The following is an 11643-nucleotide window of genomic DNA, read 5'->3' as shown; positions in this document are numbered from 1 at the left end:
CTCCATTACATGTCTCTCACATATCAAACAATATCTCCATTACATGTCTCTCACATATCAAACAATATCTCCATTACATGTCTCTCACATATCAAACAATATCTCCATAACATGTCTCTCACATATCAAACAATATCTCCATTACATGTCTCTCACATATCAAACAATATCTCCATTACATGTCTCTCATATATCAAACAATATCTCCATTACATACTCATTTTTTTTTTTATCTAATCGCAGAACAATGAACAAACATCTATTTCAGTATTCGACACATGTTTATTAAAATGACAACTTGAAAAATATGATTAATACACGATTCATCAGAATTTAATATTTACACAAGACACTCAACATCCAATCAAATGCCAATTCCCTCAATGTTGGTACTTATCTAGGACCTCTTGGTTTAAAACCCCTTGAACGGCCTCTCCCCCCGAATCCAGACCTGGAAAACTGCCTTCCAGCACCTGAGCCACGCCCCATTGGTCCCCCCTTTGCCCCAAGATTAGAACCCCGACCTCCTTGTCCTCCTCGACCTTGTGCACCTCTTTGGTATCCTCCACGACCACCTCGGTCCGAAAATTGTTGCTTATTTTTGGGTGTTGGTGATTTTGGCCTTAGTCTCTCAATTTCCTCTGTACACTTCATTACATGTCCGTTTGGTTCCTGTTCGAAAAAATTTGAGTAGACTTCGGGGTCGAAATTACTGCTGGTTATTTCTGAACCTAATGAGAGCCATCCGGGTCTGATGGTACTGTCGCGACCAAAAAGGTGCAGTCTGCGTCGTCCCAGACAGAAATGCTCAATAATGTGGAATATTTCTACTGATTTCTCTTTGCTGCCGTATTCCTGTTCTTCATCTATGATCAAGTCTATGTCCACATTGGCATGTATAAAGTCACCATCCGTGCTCCGTTTGACTGTTCCCTTAATGCCCATCAGACAGTGCTCCTAACAATACAAAACACATGGTTCAAAAAGTAGTTACTAATATAGCTTCACTTCACCAGAATCTGTGATTAACAAATTTTCATTGATACCTAAGCTTTCTAGTTTGTTTTATTTACAGGCTAATTGTTTCAGTCATCCTTCAGGAGGCTGCTCATATTGATACCAGTACCTACTAGATATGGTGTGTTACCAGACCTAACCTACTAGATATGGTGTGTTACCAGACCTTACCTACTAGATATGGTGTTACCAGACCTTACCTACTAGATATGATGTGTTACCAGACCTTACCTACTAGATATGGTGTTACCAGACCTTACCTACAAGATATGGTGTGTTACCAGACCTTACCTACTAGATTTGGTGTGTTACCAGACCTTACCTACTAGATATGGTGTGTTACCAGACCTTACCTACTAGATATGATGTGTTACCAGACCTTACCTACTAGATATGGTGTGTTACCAGACCTTACCTAGAAGATATGGTGTGTTACCAGACCTTAACTACTAGATATGGTGTGTTACCAGACCTTACCTACTAGATATGATGTGTTACCAGACCTTACCTACTAGATATGATGTGTTACCAGACCTTACCTACTAGATATGGTGTTACCAGACCTTACCTACTAGATATGGTGTGTTACCAGACCTTACCTACTAGATATGGTGTGTTACCAGACCTTACCTACTAGATATGGTGTGTTACCAGACCTTACCTACTAGATATGGTGTTACCAGACCTTAACTACTAGATATGGTGTGTAACCAGACCTTACCTACTAGATATGATGTGTTACCAGACCTTACCTACTAGATATGGTGTGTAACCAGACATTACCTACTAGATATGGTGTGTTACCAGACCTTACCTACTAGATATGGTGTGTTACCAGACCTTACCTACTAGATATGGTGTTACCAGACCTTAACTACTAGATATGGTGTGTAACCAGACCTTACCTACTAGATATGATGTGTTACCAGACCTTACCTACTAGATATGGTGTGTTACCAGACCTAACCTACTAGATATGGTGTGTTACCAGACCTTACCTACTAGATATGGTGTGTTACCAGACCTTACCTACTAGATATGGTGTGTTACCAGACCTTACCTACTAGATATGGTGTGTTACCAGACCTTACCTACTAGATATGGTGTGTTACCAGACCTTAACTACTAGATATGGTGTGTTACCAGACCTTACCTACTAGATATGATGTGTTACCAGACCTTACCTACTAGATATGGTGTGTTACCAGACCTTACCTACTAGATATGGTGTGTTACCAGACCTTACCTACTAGATATGGTGTGTTACCAGACCTTACCTACTAGATATGGTGTGTTACCAGACCTTACCTACTAGATATGGTGTGTTACCAGACCTTACCAACTAGATATGGTGTGTTACCAGACCTTACCTACTAGATATGGTGTGTTACCAGACCTTAACTACTAGATATGGTGTGTTACCAGACCTTACCTACTAGATATGGTGTGTTACCAGACCTTACCTACTAGATATGATGTGTTACCAGACCTTACCCACTAGATATGGTGTGTTACCAGACCTTACCTAGAAGATATGGTGTGTTACCAGACCTTAACTACTAGATATGGTGTGTTACCAGACCTTACCTACTAGATATGATGTGTTACCAGACCTTACCTACTAGATATGGTGTGTTACTAGACCTTACCTAGAAGATATGGTGTGTTACCAGACCTTACCTACTAGATATGGTGTGTTACCAGACCTTACCTACTAGATATGATGTGTTACCAGACCTTACCCACTAGATATGGTGTGTTACCAGACCTTACCTAGAAGATATGGTGTGTTACCAGACCTTAACTACTAGATATGGTGTGTTACCAGACCTTACCTACTAGATATGATGTGTTACCAGACCTTACCTACTAGATATGGTGTGTTACTAGACCTTACCTAGAAGATATGGTGTGTTACCAGACCTTAACTACTAGATATGATGTGTTACCAGACCTTACCTACTAGATATGGTGTGTTACCAGACCTTACCTACTAGATATGGTGTGTTACCAGACCTTACTTAGAAGATATGGTGTGTTACCAGACCTTACCTACTAGATATGGTGTGTTACCAGACCTTAACTACTAGATATGGTGTGTTACCAGACCTTACCTACTAGATATGGTGTGTTACCAGACCTTACCTACTAGATATGGTGTGTTACCAGACCTTACCTACTAGATATGGTGTGTTACCAGACCTTACCTACTAGATATGGTGTGTTACCAGACCTTACCTACTAGATATGGTGTGTTACCAGACCTTACCTACTAGATATGGTGTGTTACCAGACCTTACCTACTAGATATGGTGTGTTACCAGACCTTACCTACTAGATATGATGTGTTACCAGACCTTACCTACTAGATATGGTGTGTTACCAGACCTTACCTACTAGATATGGTGTGTTACTAGACCTTACCTACTAGATATGGTGTGTTACCAGACCTTACCTACTAGATATGATGTTTTACCAGACCTTACCTACTAGATATGGTGTGTTACCAGACCTTACCTACTAGATATGATGTGTTACCAGACCTTACCTACTAGATATGGTGTATTACCAGACCTTACCTACTAGATATGATGTGTTACCAGACCTTAACTACTAGATATGGTGTATTACCAGACCTTACCTACTAGATATGGTGTGTTACCAGACCTTACCTACTAGATATGGTTCATTACCAGACCTTACCTACTAGATATGGTGTGTTATCAGACCTTACCTACTAGATATGGTGTGTTACTAGACCTTACCTACTAGATATGGTGTTACCAGACCTTACCTACTAGATATGGTGTGTTACCAGACCTTAACTACTAGATATGGTGTGTTACCAGACCTTACCTACTAGATATGGTTCGCTACCAGACTTTACCTACTAGATATGATGTGTTACCAGACCTTACCTACTAGATATGGTGGTGTGTTACCAGACCTTACCTACTAGATATGGTCCGTTACCAGACCTACCTACTAGATATGATGTGTTACCAGACCTTACCTACTAGATATGGTGTTACCAGACCTTACCTACTAGATATGGTGTGTTACCAGACCTTAACTACTAGATATGGTTCGTTACCAGACCTTATCTACTAGATATGGTTCGTTACCAGACTTAACCTACTAGATATGGTTCGTTACCAGACCTTACCTACTAGATATGGTGGTGTGTTACCAGACCTTACCTACTAGATATGGTCCGTTACCAGACCTACCTACTAGATATGATGTGTTACCAGACCTTACCTACTAGATATGGTGTTACCAGACCTTACCTACTAGATATGGTGTGTTACCAGACCTTAACTACTAGATATGGTTCGTTACCAGACCTTATCTACTAGATATGGTGTGTTACCAGACCTTACCTACTAGATATGGTGTGTTACCAGACCTTACCTACTAGATATGATGTGTTACCAGACCTTACCTACTAGATATGGTTCGTTACCAGACTTAACCTACTAGATATGGTTCGTTACCAGACCTTACCTACTAGATATGGTGTGTTACCAGACCTTACCTACTAGATATGGTGTGTTACCAGACCTTACCTACTAGATATGGTGTGTTACCAGACGTTACCTACTAGATATGGTGTGTTACCAGACTTTACCTACTAGATATGGTGTGTTACCAGACCTTACCTACTAGATATGATGTGTTATCAGACCTTACCTACTAGATATGGTGTGTAACCAGACCTTACCTACTAGATATGGTGTGTAACCAGACCTTACCTACTAGATATGATGTGTTACTAGACCTTACCTACTAGATATGGTGTGTTACCAGACCTTACCTACTAGATATGGTTCGTTACCAGACCTTACCTACTAGATATGGTGTGTTACCAGACCTTACCTACTAGATATGGTGTGTTACCAGACCTTACCTACTAGATATGGTGTGTTACCAGACCTTACCTACTAGATATGGTGTGTTACCAGACCTTACCTACTAAATATGGTGTGTAACCAGACCTTACCTACTAGATATGGTGTGTTACCAGACCTTACTTACTAGATACGGTGTGTTACCAGACCTTACCTACTAGATATGGTGTGTTATCAGACCTTACCTACTAGATATGGTGTGTTACCAGACCTTACCTACTAGATATGGTGTGTTACCAGACCTTACCTACTAGATAAGGTGTGTTACCAGACCTTACTTACTAGATATGGTGTTACCAGACCTTACTTACTAGATATGGTGTGTTACTAGACCTTACCTACTAGATATGGTGTGTTACCAGACCTTACCTACTAGATATGGTGTGTTACCAGACCTTACCTTCTAGATATGGTGTTACCAGACCTTACCTACTAGATATGGTGTGTACCAGACCTACCTACCTACTAGATATGGTGTGTTACCAGACCTTACCTACTAGATATGGTGTGTTACCAGACCTTACCTACTAGATATGGTGTTACCAGACCTTACCTACTAGATATGGTGTGTTACCAGACCTTAACTACTAGATATGGTGTTACCAGACCTTACCTACTAGATATGGTGTGTTACCAGACCTTACCTACTAGATATGGTGTGTTACCAGACCTTACCTACTAGATATGATGTGTTACCTGACCTTACCTTCTAGATATGGTGTGTTACCAGACCTTACCTACTAGATATGGTTCGTTACCAGACCTTACCTACTAGATATGGTGTGTTATCAGACCTTACCTACTAGATATGGTGTTACCAGACCTTACCTACTAGATATGGTGTGTTACCAGACCTAACCTACTAAATATGATGTGTTACCAGACCTTACCTACTAGATATGGTGTGTTACCAGACCTTAACTACTAGATATGGTGTTACCAGACCTTACCTACTAGATATGATGTTACTAGACCTTACCTACTAGATATGGTATTACCAGACCTTACCTACTAGATATGGTGTGTTACCAGACCTTACCTACTAGATATGGTGTGTTACCAGACCTTAACTACTAGATATGGTGTTACCAGACCTTACCTACTAGATATGGTGTTACCAGACCTTACCTACTAGATATGATGTGTTACCAGACCTTACCTACTAGATATGGTGTTACCAGACCTTACCTACTAGATATGGTGTGTTACCAGACCTTACCTACTAGATATGGTGTGTTACCAGACCTTACCTACTAGATATGATGTGTTACCAGACCTTACCTACTAAATATGGTGTGTTACCAGATCTTACCTACTAGATATGATGTGTTACCAGACCTTACCTACTAGATATGATGTGTTACCAGACCTTACCTACTAAATATGGTGTGTTACCAGATCTTAATCATTAGATTACCTTTGTTCTCTGGAGAATTGAGTTTGGTTCCAGGCTTTTACTCTTTGAAGGGTTTTTGATGTTTGTTTTTATCCAACAGATATCTTCACAACGTCGGTATCCCCATCTTTTCAGACACTAAAAATCAATGGTAAATGAGTTAGGAAATTCATACAAATCACAGGCTATATTAATGAATAAATACAGGGTCAGGGCCAATACAGGGTCAGGGTCAATACAGGGTCAGGGCCAATACAGGGTCAGGGCCAATACAGAGTCAGGGTCAATAGAGGGTCAGGGCCAATACAGGGTCAGGGTCAATACAGGGTCAGGGCCAATACACGGTCAGGGCCAATACAGGGTCAGGGCCAATACAGGGGCAGGGTCAAAAACAAGGTCAGGGCCAATACAGGGTTAGAATTTATTTCTAATAATCATGCTCTCCTGCCCCAGGGGGTCCGAGCCAAGATTCTTTTATCATTCCCCCAAGGATGTTTCTGGTCAAATCTGGTTACAATCCATGCATGTAGAACTCTATGACTTGCAGCGATATAAAGAAATTACCGCTGTTTACCACTTTTGGGCCAGGTGAGCTAAAAATGTAGCCTACCAGTCTGCCTCGTTCTAGTCCGTCTGCGTTCCCACACCATATCCAAACAAACGACCTCTGTGATGCTACTGCAGGCACATCCAGTCTCTCGATCTGTAATATCAAAGAAACAGGAGATGGATTACTGATGAAGTAATAAACTAGAATTTGTATACCTCAAAGTATTGATCCCTCTCTATAATCCTTGTTTTACAATAATCCCCTAGACTTCCACAAGTCAGTGTAGAATAGCCTGAGAAATCACACTTAATGAGAGGTGGATGGCTGTTTTCTTTGGCCTATTCTACACTGACAATCCAACTTACAAAATTTCTATCCCATTTTGAGCCCCATCATACACTGTGTATTGAAACAAGAGGCCTAGAGGGCCTTTATCGCTCACCTGGTTTGTAATGCCAAGTAATGTTCTGAATACAGGATCATTGTTTCTTTTTTGAAGAAATTTAAAGTTTCAACTCTAATTTTCCTATTGGGCCCCACTCTTTCTGCTCCAGCGGGTCAGAGCAAAATTTATACAAATTCTGTTTCCCTTCTCCCAAGGATGTTCCTGGTCAAAATTGGTTACATTCCATGCAGAATTTTATGAGTAGTAGTGATTTAAAGAATTTACCTCTATTTCCCCCATTCCTTCTGCCCCCAGGGGGTCAGAGCTAAAATTTATACAAATCTGTTCCCCTTCCCCATAAGATATTCCTGGCCAAATTTAATCCATGTAGAACTCTATGACTATTAGCGATTAAAAGGAAATGTTAATGGACGGACGAAAGGACAACGGACGCTGCGCCATGACATAAGCTCACCAGCCCTTCGGGCCAGGTGAGTTAACAATTCCAGCTATCCAACTGTTGGATAGTTGAATAAAACTTAATTTGTTACACAGGTATTTCTGTCATACCTACACATGTAATACTGGTTGGTCTAGGGCAATACACTCATGTCGCCTGAAAATGGTTACCCATGCAATAAAGCCCCGTGACGTCACAGCGTCAACAAAATGACTACTTTAATTTCTCTATAAATTTTTAACATTTTATTTTCAGAAATTATGCTTTATTTACTTTAAAAGATACAAACAATAGAATTTACGTTGAAAATATAGGGCAATGTATCATGTATGGAGAATTGACTTGCAGTCACATTTTTTAAAAATTCATTTCAAAATGGCGGAAAATCATAGTAGGCAGTAAAATTGCAATAAAACGTTTAGGTATGAGAGAAAAATACTCTCCGCAAGCCTTGGGTTTCACAACATTTTGTGACCCTCTATCCTTCATATCTACATATGAAAGAGTCTTATAATCTTGCCTATTTTGTGTTATCTTGACTTTTACTGTCTTAATAAATTAGATTCACATATAACACAGTAAAAGATAACATATAGGACAGTTAGAGGTAATGGTCCCATTGTCTGGGAGTACAGAAATAACAATAGATGCCATCACAACTATGTTATAAGATGTACTCTCAGATTATCAAACATGTTTAGGTATGCATTAATTTTGCAATACCTACAAGATATTTTTGGGGTTTTCTTTTCTCACACAATATATACACAGATTAAACCCTCAATAACTCAAACTCACACTCCTCGAATACCCTTCATTGGTTGCCCTGAAATATATCCCCTTCCGGTCAAATAAAAAAACGCACACCATGTTACATACCTTCCAAGAACTTGTATACACCAATGTTACATACCCTCGTCCCAGAACCTGTGTACACCAATGTTACATACCTCGTCCCAACTCCAGAACCTGTGTACACCAATGTTACATACCTCGTCCCAACTCCAGAACCTGTGTACACCAATGTTACATACCTCGTCCCAACTCCAGAACCTGTGTACACCAATGTTACATACCTTGTCCCAGAACCTGTGTACACCAATGTTACATACCTCGTCCCAACTCCAGAACCTGTGTACACCAATGTTACATACCTCGTCCCAACTCCAGAACCTGTGTACACCAATGTTACATACCTCGTCCCAACTCCAGAACCTGTGTACACCAATGTTACATACCTCGTCCCAACTCCAGAACCTGTGTACACCAATGTTACATACCTCGTCCCAACTCCAGAACCTGTGTACACCAATGTTACATACCTCGTCCCAACTCCAGAACCTGTGTACACCAATGTTACATACCTCGTCCCAACTCCAGAACCTGTGTACACCAATGTTACATACCTCGTCCCAACTCCAGAACCTGTGTACACCAATGTTACATACCTCGTCCCAACTCCAGAACCTGTGTACACCAATGTTACATACCTCGTCCCAACTCCAGAACCTGTGTACACCAATGTTACATACCTCGTCCCAACTCCAGAACCTGTGTACACCAATGTTACATACCTCGTCCCAACTCCAGAACCTGTGTACACCAATGTTACATACCTAGTCCCAACTCCAGAACCTGTGTTCACCAGTGAACAATGTTACATACCTAGTCCCAACTCCAGAACCTGTGTACACCAATGTTACATACCTCGTCCCAACTCCAGAACCTGTGTACACACCAATGTTACATACCTCGTCCCAACTCCAGAACCTGTGTACACCAATGTTACATACCTCGTCCCAACTCCAGAACCTGTGTACACCAATGTTACATACCTCGTCCCAACTCCAGAACCTGTGTACACCAATGTTACATACCTCGTCCCAACTCCAGAACCTGTGTACACCAATGTTACATACCTCGTCCAACTCCAGAACCTGTGTACACCAATGTTACATACCTCGTCCCAACTCCAGAACCTGTGTACACCAATGTTACATACCTCGTCCCAACTCCAGAACCTGTGTACACCAATGTTACATACCTCGTCCCAACTCCAGAACCTGTGTACACCAATGTTACATACCTCGTCCCAACTCCAGAACCTGTGTACACCAATGTTACATACCTCGTCCCAACTCCAGAACCTGTGTACACCAATGTTACATACCTCGTCCCAACTCCAGAACCTGTGTACACCAATGTTACATACCTCGTCCCAACTCCAGAACCTGTGTACACCAATGTTACATACCTCGTCCCAACTCCAGAACCTGTGTACACCAATGTTACATACCTCGTCCCAACTCCAGAACCTGTGTACACCAATGTTACATACCTCGTCCCAACTCCAGAACCTGTGTACACCAATGTTACATACCTCGTCCCAACTCCAGAACCTGTGTACACCAATGTTACATACCTCGTCCCAACTCCAGAACCTGTGTACACCAATGTTACATACCTCGTCCAGAACCTGTGTACACCAATTTACATACCTCGTCAACCAGAACCTGTGTACACCAATGTTACATACCTCGTCCCAACTCCAGAACCTGTGTACACCAATGTTACATACCTCGTCCCAACTCCAGAACCTGTGTACACCAATGTTACATACCTCGTCCCAACTCCAGAACCTGTGTACACCAATGTTACATACCTCGTTCCAACTCCAGAACCTGTGTACACCAATGTTACATACCTCGTCCCAACTCCAGAACCTGTGTACACCAATGTTACATACCTCGTCCCAACTCCAGAACCTGTGTACACCAATGTTACATACCTCGTCCCAACTCCAGAACCTGTGTACACCAATGTTACATACCTCGTCCCAACTCCAGAACCTGTGTACACCAATGTTACATACCTCGTCCCAACTCCAGAACCTGTGTACACCAATGTTACATACCTCGTCCCAACTCCAGAACCTGTGTACACCAATGTTACATACCTCGTCCCAACTCCAGAACCTGTGTACACCAATGTTACATACCTCGTTCCAACTCCAGAACCTGTGTACACCAATGTTACATACCTCGTCCCAACTCCAGAACCTGTGTACACCAATGTTACATACCTCGTCCCAGAACCTGTGTACACCAATGTTACATACCTCGTCCCAACTCCAGAACCTGTGTACACCAATGTTACATACCTCGTCCCAACTCCAAACCTGTGTACACCAATGTTACATACCTCGTCCCAACTCCAGAACCTGTGTACACCAATGTTACATACCTCGTCCCAACTCCGAACCTGTGTACACCAATGTTACATACCTCGTCCCAACTCCAGAACCTGTGTACACCAATGTTACATACCTCGTCCCAACTCCAGAACCTGTGTACACCAATGTTACATACCTCGTCCCAACTCCAGAACCTGTGTACACCAATGTTACATACCTCGTCCCAACTCCAGAACCTCGTGTACCACCAATGTTACATACCTCCAACTCAGAACCTGTGTACACCAATGTTACATACCTCGTCCCAACTCCAGAACCTGTGTACACCAATGTTACATACCTCGTCCCAACTCCAGAACCTGTGTACACCAATGTTACATACCTCGTCCCAACTCCAGAACCTGTGTACACCAATGTTACATACCTCGTCCCAACTCCAGAACCTGTGTACACCAATGTTACATACCTCGTCCCAACTCCAGAACCTGTGTACACCAATGTTACATACCTCGTCCCAACTCCAGAACCTGTGTACACCAATGTTACATACCTCGTCCCAACTCCAGAACCTGTGTACACCAATGTTACATACCTCGTCCCAACTCCAGAACCTGTGTACACCAATGTTACATACCTCGTCCCAACTCCAGAACCTGTGTACACCAATGTTACATACCTCGTCCCAGAACCTGTGTACACCAATGTTACATACCTCGTCCCAACTCCAGAAC

At 41.9% G+C, this 11643-nt stretch overlaps 1 protein-coding gene across 1 annotated transcript in view; it reads right to left on the bottom strand.

Annotated features, from left to right (window-relative positions):
• Positions 1–262: 262 nt before the first annotated feature.
• The window catches only part of LOC138324130 (N6-adenosine-methyltransferase non-catalytic subunit-like), a 64049-nt gene continuing 52668 nt past the window's right edge, over positions 263–11643 (bottom strand). The window contains 3 exon segments of the mRNA XM_069269210.1: positions 263–957; positions 6346–6462; positions 6935–7027. Coding sequence (XP_069125311.1) covers positions 394–957; positions 6346–6462; positions 6935–7027 — 774 coding nt within the window. The 3' untranslated portion in view covers positions 263–393.

The sequence above is a fragment of the Argopecten irradians genome, chromosome 5, assembly GCF_041381155.1.
Source record: "Argopecten irradians isolate NY chromosome 5, Ai_NY, whole genome shotgun sequence".
Lineage (NCBI taxonomy): Eukaryota > Metazoa > Mollusca > Bivalvia > Pectinida > Pectinidae > Argopecten > Argopecten irradians.
The sequence above is the reverse complement of the archived record's forward strand: the minus strand, read 5'-3'. Positions and strand labels throughout refer to the sequence as shown.